General features: G+C 41.1%; 1 protein-coding gene across 1 annotated transcript in view; it reads right to left on the reverse strand.

Annotated features, from left to right (window-relative positions):
* Positions 1 to 15,000, reverse strand: part of LOC145401993 (putative glucosylceramidase 4) — a 175,090-nt gene that overhangs the window by 45,682 nt on the left and 114,408 nt on the right. Inside the window, exons 6-7 of the mRNA XM_080274093.1 lie at positions 14,125 to 14,285; positions 490 to 571 (exon numbers count right to left, since the gene is read on the reverse strand). Coding sequence (XP_080130219.1) covers positions 490 to 571; positions 14,125 to 14,285 — 243 coding nt within the window. The remainder of the gene's footprint in view (positions 1 to 489; positions 572 to 14,124; positions 14,286 to 15,000) is intronic.

Genomic DNA, 15,000 nt, shown 5'->3' on the forward strand with positions numbered 1-15,000 from the left:
AAAATAAAAATTATTACTCAAGTTGTTCAAGCTCCGAAGTTCACTATAAGTAATGGGGCCCAATAAACATCATTCTCATTACCTCATGTTCACACAAACACATTTGTACTCTTGATACCTCATATGCTCCCGTACACTGAAAATCTAATAAGAAACCTTCCTCACACCATCAAAACTGGCTCGTTTTAATAGTGAGTTCAGTAATTACCAGGTTGATCCACACACAAGAGAGCTGAGATTCAGTACAATCCTTCTCATAATACAAAGAAAAAATCATCTGTTAACATTTCACGTGCTTTCAACCAACTTTAAAAAGTAATCCCAAGCCTCAATGATTCGTCTAGTGATTAAACTTAGATCAAAAGAAGCAAGAAGAGAAGCTCAGACCTATCCAAGATCAATAAGGAAACTATGATTTACACTTGATAGGTGATTTGTTACCTTGCATGCTCTTAGCTATTAGAAAATGTAAACCTATTTCTTACTCACGTCGTCGAAGCCACTGAGAGGTTCGTTCTGAGTGGTAAGGCCCCACATCTCTGCTCCAGCTGCCTCGTACGCCTCCACAAACCTGCAAGGAAACAGTATGTTGTAATGGGATATAATATTAATCTCTTCACTATGACGACGCATTTTAAAACTTTATTTTTGATAATTTGATACGATTTCATTCAGATTAGGAGGGGGGTCCCAGGTCCTGAAGGAGTGGTTGTGAAGACTGGACGTGTGTGTGTGTGTGTGTGTGTGTGTGTGTGTGTGTGTGTGTGTAATTCACCGGGTCGGTCAGGATCACTTGATGGTCGTGATCATCAGCTTTTACCCTCCCGGAAGGGAGCTGAGAGCTCATATAGTCCGATCTAAGGGCAAGGCTGTGACCTTCACACACTCACACACCCGTCCCCTTGCTCAAGGGGGACAGTGACCACCCACTTCGTCAGTGAAACTTTTCACAACCTGAGCGAGGCGCGAACTCCCGTCTACCAGATGGCAAGCGAGAACGTTACCACTGCTGGTAGGCTCGTGAACAACTGGGAAAAGCTGCAGAAACAAACATTACTTTGATCGTAAGGCTAGGGACAAGAAGCTCAAGAGGTGACAAGGTGTTAGTCCTACTGTGTGTGTGTGTGTGTGTGTGTGTGTGTGTGTGTGTGTGTGTGTGTGTCCGAATCTGGGCATAGGTTCCACATTCCGTTCCCAAGGCCCAGTAATCCTCCTACACTCTACGAGTATATTTCCACACGTCACCGCTTCCGCGTTAACGATCACCGTCCGTTTAATCGGTATACTAAATCGTTTGTTCATTACACCACAAAAATCCTGTTGTCCTTGCCCTTCCGTTCATAGAAAGAGAGTAGCTGAAGCGCTGGAATATTATTATTATTATTATTATTATTATTTATTATTTTTTTAGTGTATCTGTGCCGCAGGAGATCGTCACAGACTGAGGCTTCCAATTCATTTAAGAAATGATGGAAGAGGTGAGGAGACTATTATCCATCCAGCAGCTATCAACAACGCCCTATCATGCAATGGGAATCAGACTAGTGGAGTGGTTCAATGGTACCCTGAAGGCAGTGTTCAAAAAGGTGTGCTGAGCACCCTAAGGTAAGGGATAAATCTCTGCCAGCGGTTCTCTTTGCTTACCGCGAAACTCCCCAAATCATTTTAGGATTCATTCCTTTTGAGTTGTTGTACGGCAGGACAGTTGGAGGCCCATCAATCATTTCACGTGAGCTCTAGGACAGGGACGGAAGAGGAGGTTGAAACCACTCAATAAGTGTGTGATCCGAGAGAAAAATTGGAGGAGACATGCTGGTAGGCTCGTGAACAACTGGGAAAAGCTGCAGAAACAAACATTACTTCGATCGTAAGGCTAGGGACAAGAAGCTCAAGAGGTGATAAGGTGTTAGTCCTGCTGTCCACAGCGCATTATAACCTTTTGTTGCAGTGAAAAGGAACTAATGAGATTCTGGAAGTGAAGGGACCAGTGGATTACTTGGCAAACATGCAGGGTAAGAAAAAAATATTCTATACGAACATCATGAAGCCGCATGTAGGCCGCAAGGACAATGTTGCTGGGTTAGAAGTAATAAGTGCTGCTGCAGTCATCGAGGAGGACTCAGATGTCAGAGGCCCGCCACTGATGTTACCAACAAATAAAAGCAAGTAACTTGTGAAACCAGGTACTCATCAACTCTAACACTTCCGCGGACCAAGAAGAAGAGGCAAAAGATATATTGCTTTAGTTTAGAGACGTTCTCTCAGTTTTATCATTAACAAACAACCGAACTGAACACAGGACAGTTTTGCAACATGAATACAGTAGATTGTTAAAGTCAAACCATGACCCCACTGCGCCCCGTGTCCCCAGAATGGGACAGAACTGGGCATTTTCAAAAGTTAATAAAGAAGGGAACCTCGGTGTAGGGACCTATGAGCTTCGCGACTATGAGCTGACAGGCCGAGGACGGTACGCCTATCACCCTTCCAGCAAAATCCCTCGCACAGGAACCCTGGGAACTAAGGGGTTAAAAGAACTCGCGTGCCTTAAGGAGAGCAGTTAATACTGAAACTGAGTCTGTGATAAAAATGATCATCACTGAACAGTCAACTTCACATCTCTCTGCATCTAGGGCAGTGGTTAAAAAGCCAGGTAATTCTCATAGCATTTGTTTAGATTTCCGCAAGCTTAACAGCGTAACTAAGTTCGATTCAGAGCCCATGATGATCCTGACAACATTCTTGATAAACTGTGAGGATGTTAATATTATCCAAAGATTGATTTATGCAAATTTTATTGGCAGGTGCCCTTAGAACAGTTGACTAAACATTATACTGCATTTAGACAGACAAGGGTCTGTTTCAGTTCTCGGTATTACCTCCAGCTACAAACTTTGTGGGAGTAGTGTGGAATGTAGTAATGGGTACAGAACACTGAATCACCTCTCATCCCAAAGGTTCTCTTGTTTCTAAGTTTTCTTCCCATCTCTGTTTCTGCAAGTTTTCCATCCTTACATCTTAACAGCTGTTTTAGAATAAAATTTTGTACTTTAGTTTGATTCTTTTGGGGGAGGCGGTGGCTGAATCGGTAGAGAGGCGGCCTGCAGTCCTGAAGGACCCAGGTTCGAATCCAGGCTGGGGCAGGGAACAGTTTAAGGATTTGAATTTCATATAAACAGACTTTCCTGATCTGCCAGATGACCTGCCGACATGTCATAAAAGTACCCCCGCTATTACCAGTACACCAGTCCTGTATGAGACAGCCCTAGCATGTATTCAATATGGATGGTGGGTGTTAGCGCCGAAGTGGTGACATGTGGAGATGTAGGAGGACTACTGGGCCTTGGGATAGGCTACTGCCCCCGAGATATAGGCCCTAAAGCCTTCGCCCAGAGTCGGACATGTATAAACAAAAAAATATATATATACATTAGCTATACTATAAAACAACTTTTAATTGTGTGATAATTGATACTACAATTACTGATACAGTATACGTGAAGTGCTTAAGTGGAATGGGGCAACACGAAGCCGTGAATTACACATTCTGGGAAGATGTCCCGGGTGCTAGAGATTGCTTTTAAGCTGTAACTCGCGTACTGTAGCTCGAATGCTGCCCTAAGTATGAATAAGAAACATCCCCGATTGTTAACAAACATTTTGGTGCACAACACGCTCGTGTACGCCTTTTTGTTTTGGAGTCATGACTGATGAAGAGTGAAAAGAAAAAAAAAAGATATTTCTGTGATCCAATTTCGCTACTTCCACGAAGGTTAGCTAGGCTTTGCGAGCAGCACTGCACTTAAATAGTAAAGGTCTTTTAGTACGCATGTTTAAAGCTGGGTTTCGCAAGCATTTTAGTGCACACGCCCATATGCCTTGTTTATGGGATGGTAGTCAGAATTTATTTAAAAAAAAAAAAAAAAAAGAGAGAGAAAGAAATGTTCGTATCGAAGACGTTAAGAATTATGTAAAAATGATGTCATCGGATGGGAAGGAGCATGGTAGAGTCATGGGCGTACTTTTCACCTTCTATGTACGCATTATTTTACTTAAGCTAATACAAGACAACTTTAATTAAGGGTAATTCTAGTAGTCAAAGAGTTGAAAACTGTCTCGATAAACCTTTGGACTGCAAGAAAAGTTCTCATCCGAATAAAATGGTGTGGTTTCAGCTTCAATAATATATTGTTAAGAAGCAGGATTTGGTAGTTAGGCAGTCCGGATGTTTATCTATGTTTCTCTTAGTTTCGGTACGAGTCAGAGTTGCCAGTTAGCCTGCTGTTTGTGAGCATAGTTATTTTTTAAGTTATGCATTAATTTTTGTGCTTTTTTATCTCTATAACGTTTTATTAATGTGATTCTTAAATTGTGTAATTTAATTTAAGTTTGTATGCTAAATAATTTAGTGTTATGCAGTGTAAAAAACTCTGGCAAGTTTTGGATGTCTCCGAGTTGGTAACTGTTGTAATCGCTGCTCTCTCGGGAAGACATTAGAACTGTGAAGTGTAGAACACTCTAGAATATAGGAAGCTTATATAAGGATGGGGAAGAGACTAGAGCAGTTTCAGTAAGTTTCAGTTCAGTTTGAGTATAGTGTGGTGTCAGTGCAGTGTCAGTGAAGTATGTATATTTTCGGTACTTTTGAAAATAGTGAATGTTGCTGGCAAACAGTGAAGAGTCAGTGCACTTTTGAATATTTTCGGTACTTGTGAAAATAGTGAAATGTTTTTGGCAAACAGTGAAGAGTCAGTGCAGTTTGTATATCTTCGGTACTTATGAAGTTGGAGAGCATTAAGTGTAATTATTTGGAAAATAAAGTCAGTGAACTTAAGAAGCCAGAGTTTATTTACAACGCCTCAGCTGGTCTTGTTGCATACCGAAAGGCTGCCTCTAGGAAGAACAACTCACTGGGCAACGTCCTTTCTACTCTGAACTACTGCTGTTGAAGCCTGCGGCAGTGTGGGACGGGGACGTAACAATATCCTAATGTTACCATGGCAGTTAGGGCTTGAAACAAACCAGACAACTCAAGGATGGGGCAGGCGAAGATTGACTTTAACTCTTGAATTCGTGAGTGAAACTTAGGTTTAATAAAACCTATTGCCGACAGGTAGAATAAAATAAGAAAGTACAGTAGTGAAGGAGGTGATTGAGCCTGTTCAAACTTTTTCATCTGTGGCCCTTTGAAACCGTCTCGGGATACCAAGATAAAGGAAAAGGACATCTTCGTACGGAATGGTTTAAATAAAGGTAAAGAGTTAAGAAAAGCTAAACTGTAATATCGTTCAGAATGGTGTAATAACTTGGCGATACAGACTAACAAAAATAAAGTCAACAACGATGGACGAGAATCTTAATCCTTTAACCAAGATCAAGAGAGAGAACAGGTCAAATCATTTCCTCCTAGTGCGCAGATCTGTGACGTCACGCGGCTGCATGGAGGAGAAAAGAGGGTTACCATTACAGAGAAAACAGCAGTAAAAATGGGAAACTATACTTCTCTCTCTTTTAAAGGTATATATTTATACATTTTCATGTTACTATATGTCTGTAGTTCCACACACACACACACACACACACACACACACACAGTGGGATATTTACACATGTACCTTTGCAGTTTACTTCAGATAATTTACTAAGTTAATATAGAGTACTTTCTTTTTTCACTTCTACATGGTATTAGGTTCCTGTTTAGGACTCGAATTCTGAAAAACATGCGAGACCGAACAAATAACACACACACACACACACACACACACACACACACACACACACACACACGCTCGCTGGTGCAGTGGTAACGTTCTCGCTTGCCAACTGGTGGACGGGAGTTCGCGCCTCGCTCAGGTTGCGAAAAGTTTCACTGACGAAGTGGGTGGTTACTGTCCCCCTTGAGCAAGGGGACGGGTGTGTGCGTGTGTGAAGGTCACAGCCTTGCCCTTAGATCGGACTATATGAGCTCTCAGCTCCCTTCCGGGAGGGTAAAAGCTGACGATCACGACCATCAAGTGATCCTGACCGACCTGGTGAATTACACACTCTCTCTCTCTCTCTCTCTCTCTCTCTCTCTCTCTCTCTCTCGTGAGATCAATCTGCTCAGACGTGGTAGTGACCTGTGATAGTGTTGTGCTAGTGTGTTGTAGTGACCTTTGATGTTGTGCTAGTGATCCGTGATAGTGTTGTGCCACTGTGTTGTAGTGACCCGTGATAGTGCTGTGCTACCTTGTGTGAATTTGTGCATGATGGCTTCCTCGGCAGAGAGTTGTGTCCCCACTGCAGGTACTGAAAAGGACTACTTTGAATTTAAGGAGAAACTTCTCGAACTGAAGCGGGAGGTACAAATTTTTAGGCAGGAAAAGTCACAAATGAGGGAATTGTTGGAGGAGAGAGAGAAAATGGCTGAAGGTTGGACACTTGTTCACAAGGGTGCAACGAAGTTCACTCTTAAGAAGCGTGCGGAAATTAAGACCACTAATGCCTTTGATGCACTACAGGACGAATGTGAAGGGTTGGCAGAGAGGGAAGTAGAGGAGAAGGACGGTGAGAGAACTTTCCATACAGGTAAGTATAATCAGAACAAGAAAGGTAAGAAAAATGTTGCCGTTGTTGGAGACTCCCAGGTGAGATATCTTAACAGTGCCATGTATACTCCACTCACTAAACGTGTGTTCCAGGGGCCAGGGTGGCTAATGTGATAGAGAAAATTTCAAATATCATGAAGGATAGTGGTGCCAAACGCACTGTGTGCCTCAGTGTAGGAGGCAATGATATTAGTAGGCGTAAGAGTGAGGTACTGTGGCAGAGGTACAAATTGATGTTAGAGAAGGTTAGGGAGAGGGGAGGAACCCCTGTAGTGCTCGGTGTTCTGCCCAGAAGGCGAGTTGGAAGGGAATGGTTGAGCAGGGCAATAGGTTTTAATTGCTGCCTTGAAAGGTATTGCAAAGATAATGCAATACCTTTCATAGACAGCTGGGACCAGTTTTATGGACGGAGTACCTTGTATAGTTGGGATGGGACTCATCTTAGCAGGCAGGGAGTTACTGTTTTAGCTGGAATGATAGATAGGGAGTTAGAGGTTTTTCTTCGAGGTTGAGAAGTAGACGTACAGGAAGTTATAGCAACTGCACTCAGAATCATTATTACCATGTTTGGATAGATGCATCAAGACTTGCAAAAGTAAGAACAAAAGTTTAACCATTAGTGTAGATACATCCACTCAGGCACCTCAAATTAAGCAGGCGATGATAGAGGACAGAACAAGCGATGATAGAAGGGCGATAAGCGATAGAAGGGCGATAAGTGATAGTACAAAAAATTGTTATATTAGTAAAGTAAAGAGTTTCCCAGTTAGTAATGAAATAAAAAAACAGTAAATCCCAAAGTAGAGGTATAACTACTCGTAATAATCTGAAAGTGTACTACGCAAACAGCGGGATTTTACGTAATAAAATGGATGAACTGAAGGCTTTAATTTGTACAGAGAAAATAGACATTGTCGTTATTAGTGAAACTTGGATGACTACAGACATTCGAGAATTTTTGGCAGAATATCAGATAAAGGGCTATAATAATTTTGTCAAACCGTCTGGGAAGAAAGGGGGGCGGGGTAACTATTTATGTAAAGGATTCATTAAACTGTTACAATAAAGCAGACATTAAAGTAAATTGGAACACAAAGTGTCTGGGTTGAAATTAGTAACATCAGGGAGAAATTAGTCTTAGAAGCAATTTACAGATCTCCAAAATTAAGTACGGCAGAGAGTAAATCCCTTTTGGAGGAAATTAGGAAAGCATCACAGTTCAGCTTAGTAATAATTGTAGGGGACCTTAATTTGCCAAGGATAGATTGGAGAAATCAGACAGGGGATGCAGAGTCAGAGGATTTTTTAGAGGTAGTACAGGATAATTTCCTTTATCAATATATCAGGGAGCCCACCATAGGTAATAATATACTAGATTTGGTTTTAGCTAATAAAGAAAATGTCATTAGTGATATAGAGGTTGGTGGACGTCTTGGTAACAGCAATCATGAAGAAATTATGTTCAAATTTATTTGGGATGTCTGTTCCACTGAAAATACCTCCACCGTTCCTAATTTTCGTCTAGGAGATTTCGATGGATTAAGAGCTTATTTTAGAACGGTATTCCGTAGGGAGAATAGCTATTTTAGGGAGTGTCAGGTCAGTGGGGAACCCCAGGTCATAGGTAAGAGGCAGGAAACAAGTGGGAATGTGCACCAGGCATCTGGGGAAGGTGAGGTCATAGATGGGAGTGTACGTAGTCCAGGTGACGAGTATTAACTCAGGTCATGTACCAAGCAGACGTTCGACCAGTGAGAAATATAACGAGTTAGTAAATATAATACGCGGAGGCCAAGATAGATATATCCCTTCAAAACCGTTTAGAACAAATAATTCAGAACCAAGATGGTTAAACAACAGATTAAAATCTCTCATAGGCCAAAGGAAAGAAATACTCGTATATAGAAAAATAAAACGTGGAGAGGAACACTTACGTAACCGGTACGCGATTTTAAATAGAAAGGTAAAGAGGGAGATACGAAAAGCAAAGAGAAGTTATGAAATTAAGGTCTGCTAGTGAATCGAAAGAAAACCCCAAGGGTTTTTATCAAATGTACCGTACGAAAAATAAAGATAAGCTAGGACCATTCAGAACAGAATCAGGTGACATTACCAGTGAAGATAAAGAAATGTGCTCCATCCTAAATAATTATTCCATATCAGTATTCACCAAGGAAAATCTAGACCTGGTCCCTCCAGCAGCAAATATTGGCGATAATAATACGGAAAATATTCTTAGTAAAATAACCATTATTAAGGAGGACGTATTGAAAGAAATTAGTAAGTTAAAACTTCAAAAATCCCCAGGTCCGGACTATATATATGCAAAAATTATAAAAGAAACCAAAGAAGAATTATGTCAGCCACTTTTAACGTTATTTAATGACTCTTTAGTTTCAGGAGAAGTTCCAGAGGCATGGAAGACCGCAAACGTAGTGCCCATCTTTAAAAAGGGTGATAAATCAGCTGCGTCGAATTATCGTCCGATAAGTCTAACGTCAATAGTAGGAAAAATGTTAGAGTCAGTTTTGGCAAATAAGATTACAGAACACTTAGAAAGATTTAATCTTATAAAAGTCAAAACGGATTCAGGCAAGGACGATCGTGCCTCACAAACTTGTTGTCATTCTACCCGGAGATCTATGAGGCAGTAGATAGCGTTAAAGCTTACGATGTTATTTATCTGGACTTTAGTAAAGCTTTTGACAGGGTCCCACACGAAAGGTTAGTTAGAAAGGTTCGAGCACACGGTATAGACGGCGATATCTTAAAATGGATAGAATCCTGGCTGAAAGGACTAAAGCAGAGAGTATTAATAAATGGAACTAAGTCGGATTGGGGATTAGTAACTAACGGTTTACCACAGGGTTCAGTACTCGGTCCCTTCTTATTTATTATATATATAAATGACCTAAACTTAGGAGTCACTAGCAGCATCAACAAATTTGCCGACGATACAAAAATGGGCGTATCATTAACTCGACTGACGATTGCCATAACTTACAAAAAGACCTCGATACATTGTCCAAATGATCTAAAACTTGGCAAATGGAATTTAACGTTGAAAAATGTAAAGTACTTAACGTAGGCAAGACCATTGGAGACAATACACCTTAGATAACAAAGAAATTAGCGAATCGGAATGCTAGAGGGATCTAGGAGTTATGGTTAGTAACGACCTTAAACCAAGGCAACAATGTATTAATGCGAGAAATAAAACAAATAAGGTTTTAGGATTTATTTCGAGAAGCGTGAGCAACAGGTCATCAAAAGTAATACTGCAACTTTATCTAGCATTAATAAGGCCACATTTAAACTACGCAGTTCAGTTTTGGTGTTCATACTATAGAATGGATATCAGGCTAACTAGTTAGAAAATGTACAGAGAAGAATGACAAAAATGATACGTGACGTTCGGAACCTGTCATATGAAGACAGACTGAAAAGACTAAGTCTGCATTCGCTAGAGAGGCGTAGAGTAAGGAGAGACTTAATTGAGGTGTTTAAGTGTATGAAGGGCATAAATAAGGGAGATATTAGCAAGGTACTTAAAGTGAGCATACAGGATAGAACTAGAAGTAATGGTTTCAAACCAGAAAAATTCCGTTTCAGTAAGGCAATAGGTAGAAGTTGGTTTGGTAATAGAGTAGAAGACGAATGGAATAAGCTACCTAGTAAAGTAATTGCTGCCTCTTCCATTGAGAGTTTCAAGCATAGGCTAAATAAGCATTTGACCAATAAGGGTTGGGTATAGAAAAAAAATCTTATAACCAATACTAATTCATAATTTTTCCTTTTCATGTTACACTATGTTAGTCTCTATTCTCCTGTCACACCCTCCTATAAAATGTCCACGCCAGTTTTTCTATACTGCGTGGTATCCTTTCTGACTTTTTCCTGCCGGCTTCGGTTGGAGGGTTTGGAGGGCGGGGGAGAGCCTTCTTCTTTGCTATCCTTATCTCATTCTAGTAGTTCAGTTACTCTTCTAGGAGCTGCCTAGCATGGGCCAACCGGCCTACTGCAGTTATCCTCTCTTCTTATGTCCTATGTGTTCTTATGTTCTTTCTCTCTCTCTCTCTCTCTCTCTCTCTCTCTCTCTCTCTCTCTCTCTCTCTCTCTCACACACACACACACACACACACACACACACTCTCTCTCTCTCTCTCTCTCTCTCTATGTCACACACACACACACACACACATAGCACACATACAGTCTCTCTCTCTCTCTCTCTCTCTCTCTCTCTCTCTCTCTCTCTTTGTCTGTCTGTCTGTCTGTCTGTCTGTCTCTCTCTCTCTCTCTCTCTCTTTGTCTGTCTGTCTGTCTGTCTGTCTGTCTGTCTGTCTGTCTCTCTCTCTTTGTCTGTCTGTCTGTCTGTCTGTCTGTCTCTCTCTCTCTCTCTCTCTCTCTCTCTCTCTCTCTCTCTCTCTCTCTTTCGCAGTTTATGTCCCGCACCTTAATCCTCACTTGACCTCCACACCTACTCCTTCCCTACCTACACCTTGCACCATACTTTACCACAGTCCACCACATCTTTTAGCTCTCTGTCTGTCTGTCTTTCTCCATTTACTTCGGAATTCTTCATTTTTAGGGAATCCATGATATTTAATAAGAGTATCCTTCTTTCTCTGACTAGAAGTGCATCCTCTAACCACACAACTAGCCATATTGTCTCAAAATTGATTGATGTAGAATGACTCCCCCAAAACAGGAGTGTGTGTCACTTGGGGAGATCTTGAGTCGGGGAATGTCAGCATACGACTGAGTCCGTCTGTCCAGCTGAACCCAGCGGGAAACAGACGCGTGACGTCATGCGCCAGGCTGTCTCATTTTGAGGCCGAAGTGAGTTGACCTGTTCTCTCTCTTGATCTAGCCTTTAACCAAGATCAAGAGAGAGAGCCTTTAACAAGGTTCGGTGTTCTTAGATACAAGTATGTTTATGTTTGACACATAATGATGATAATGTTTTTGATTTTTTTCTTTTTGCTACCATACTATTACTGTTATTATTATTATTATTATTATTATTATTATTAGCATAGGAGAACTCTCTATCAGTAAAAGGGGTTAATAAAAGTTGTATCTAATCCCTGTAGTTCGAAAAGTTTATTCTAAACTGAACATATCATCGGGAATAGCAAGGGCAAAATAAAGACGTCCTTTGTTTGAAATGATTAGTACCATTACTCTTTTGCCTTTTTCCACGTTTGCCCCGCACAGGGGTTTATTCTGCCTGATGGCACTTGATTTGATTCTGCCGAGGAAAGCCTTCCACGGCTTAAGGGTTAAAACCTTCCGAAGAAAGAGTGGATTTACATGACAAAAGGGACCACACAGGGATGGATCCAATAAATATGTTCACATGATGAAATAAACCTGTATTAATACAGGAAAATTTAACAAACATATTGCCAATACTGTGCCGGAAATCGAACCCGGGACTCTCAGTTGGAGAGGCCCTAATGAGAGACTGCAACGTTTGTAAACTTCCTGTTCTATAGTAAGTGAGATGGAGGGGGGGAGAGAAGAAGGCGGAGACCGAGGATGAGATGGAGAAATGGAGTAGAGATGTACGAGTATATGAGAGAAGGAGGTGTAGGCCAGGGGAAAGGCAGCGAAATGGCAGGGGTCAGGGCGATATGAAGGCGATTTGTGTGTGGTCTCCTTCCCGGGATTAAGATGTCTGGCTATCTGTCTCTTTATAGATAGATAGGTAGATTCTCAGTTGAAAGCCAGGCCGCTTTCCACTATACCACGACCAGATAAAAGTTGTCTCACCTTATCACATACTTGTAACCAAGATATCCCCGCCCTCAAGTGTGGGCCTGAAAGGGATGAGTCATGTCCCTGGCGCTGGGGTAAGTAGAAGCGTTTAGTCATACCCAAAACACATCTGGCAAGTCAGTATGATGAAAATAGTCTGTAACACAGCAAAAGTTATCGAACATATTACCGTACTGTGCCGGAATCGAACCCAGGTGATATGTTAGCTGATTTTTCCTGTGTAAATACAAGGTAATTTCACTATACTTCCTTGCCGGAAGTGCTTTGACTATGACTAAAAGCTTCTACTTGCCAAAGTGCCAGAGAGTTGTCTCTTCCCTTTCAGGCCCACAGGAGGGGACGAGGGTAATTTGGTTACAATTATGCGGCAAGCTTGGGTAACTTTTTGCTAATCATGGCACAGAGAAAAACTGCCTGGTTTTCATCATGGAATTCCGGGTTCGATTCCTGGCACAGTATTAGTAATGTTAGTTGATTTTTCCTGTGTTAATACAGGTTAATTTTATTATACTGACTTTCGGGATGTGCCTTGGGTATGATCTTAACCTACCTCATGCCAGCTATTTTTAGCCCTATGGGTCACTCCAGTGCCGGCCATTTTTCGACCTTTTTTTTTTTGTTTTGCTAAAATGATAGATTTTGATGTGGAAACAACGAATTTTGCCGTTAAAATGCTCAGTGAGGCTCAAAAATGGGTTTTATTGAGTCCAGCATACTCGTATACAGGTATAACTGCTCTCACTCTCACCATGTACGTGGGAGAAAGCCGTTTTCTATGTAAGGTATACTCAGTTATTTATGCTGGGAAGGTATAGCAATGTTCAGTACACTTTTCTGATTACTTACTACTTCAGCATCTATCACAATTTCCATGTCTTTCTCACTGTGAATTCATTATCTTACAATTACTTGAAGATAGGTACAACCTGACTTCATTATGTACAGTCCTGGCACTTACAAGAAGGTATTTACAACCTGACTTCACTATATAGTCCTTACACTTACAAGAAAATTTACAACTTACACCTACATGAAAATATTTACAAAATGCCTTCACTATGTACAGTACTGGGTGAGGCACACAGGCAGAGTGAGGCAGAGTAAGCGTGAGGGGGGAAGCGAGTGATTGTATGGCCTTGACAGCCGGGGGAATGGTAGAGGAGCAGTTTCCTTACATGCCTGCCAATTTTTACCCGCGAATCTTGAAAAATGCAGTCACAGTGAATGTTTTTATTTTAGACCGTTTTAAAACGGCACTGGCACGCGGCTGGTTAAATGCTGAGCTGTAACAAGAGATTATTACTAGTTTGTGAAGTCATGAAAAAAGTGCAATGGAAAGGATACTGAACCGTGGTACTGTCTTGTTCTGCCACTGAGACACTGGAAGTAAGTTAAAAAAGGACGAAAATATCTCTCAATTTATCCATTCACTTCTATGACTTTATTATAGTTTATTTCTGCTACCTTCAGACTCATGTGTTATGCTTTGGGGAGGCCATTGTAGTATACGGGATTAGAAACTGTCTCCTTTATGTTTTTCTAAGGTGAATAAAATCTCTAGAATGCAGCAAGAGCAAAATAAAAGGTATCCAAGTACTAGATGGATGCATTATATGGGATTTCATCAGAGTGAAGCACGTTATGTGTGATATTTCTTAGGATGTTACTGACAAACCGATCTACTTTTTGAGATGGGCCTGCAAAAAAATAATGAGACAGAATATGTAAAGTGGAAAACCTGTAATAGTCTTACTTGACGAAATAGTTAGACCATGGTTGCCACATGTCCTTGATGAGCTCCCCTGACTCGTTGAACTTGCCGTTGGTTTTCATCCAGGCGGGGGGCGACCAGGGGGACCCGAACAGTCGGATTGGGGTGCTGGCCACCTCCATGGCTCGCAGGATCAAGGGGATCTGCAGAAAATCAAAGAAGAAGGATTAAAATAATGGTTCTCGACTACACAAGGAATAATAAGGTAGACAATCAGTTTCTGCTATAATTCAATCTTCCACTATAATATGACCTCAGTGGTATGGGCAGGCCTTTAGATCTTATGAAAACTTCTAAAGCATCTGGTGGTGATCAACTACAGAACCTTTGACCATTTTCTGTCACTGATGATTACACTAACCTAGAATGCAGACTGATCACATCTAGCAGTTACACGTGTTCCATAAATGACAGTCAAAAATTAGGGGCTTGTTTACATCCTAATACCCTCATTTTTTTTTTTTTTTTAATGCAAGGAAGAAGGAACCAAAGTAAAGAAGCCCACAGGATTGTTCTTTCCGAGATAAAACGAAAACTAGATAACAGAGAGCCAGATCAAAGATCCGTTCATTTCAAGATGCCTGGAAACACTGAATATGAAAGACTGCAGGTCATTGGCAGTAGGAAATACAGACAGAGCAAGACAGTTTCAGAGTTCACTTGATGCATACATGAAGGACTGGGAGTAACGGTTAACTTTTGAATTACAGAGTTGGACAGAAAAGGAATGAGAATTTGCTGATAAACAGGTACTACGCTCCCACCATAGTGGTGGAGGGATGCAAGTAGCAGTGACCATTGAAGTAATGATAGAAAAGAGATACAGATGCAACAGTGCAGTGAAGAGACAGGGGTTGA

The sequence above is a fragment of the Coenobita brevimanus genome, chromosome 57 (genome assembly GCF_032717465.1).
Source record: "Coenobita brevimanus isolate Jiangsu-jjx chromosome 57, ASM3271746v2, whole genome shotgun sequence".
NCBI lineage: Eukaryota > Metazoa > Arthropoda > Malacostraca > Decapoda > Coenobitidae > Coenobita > Coenobita brevimanus.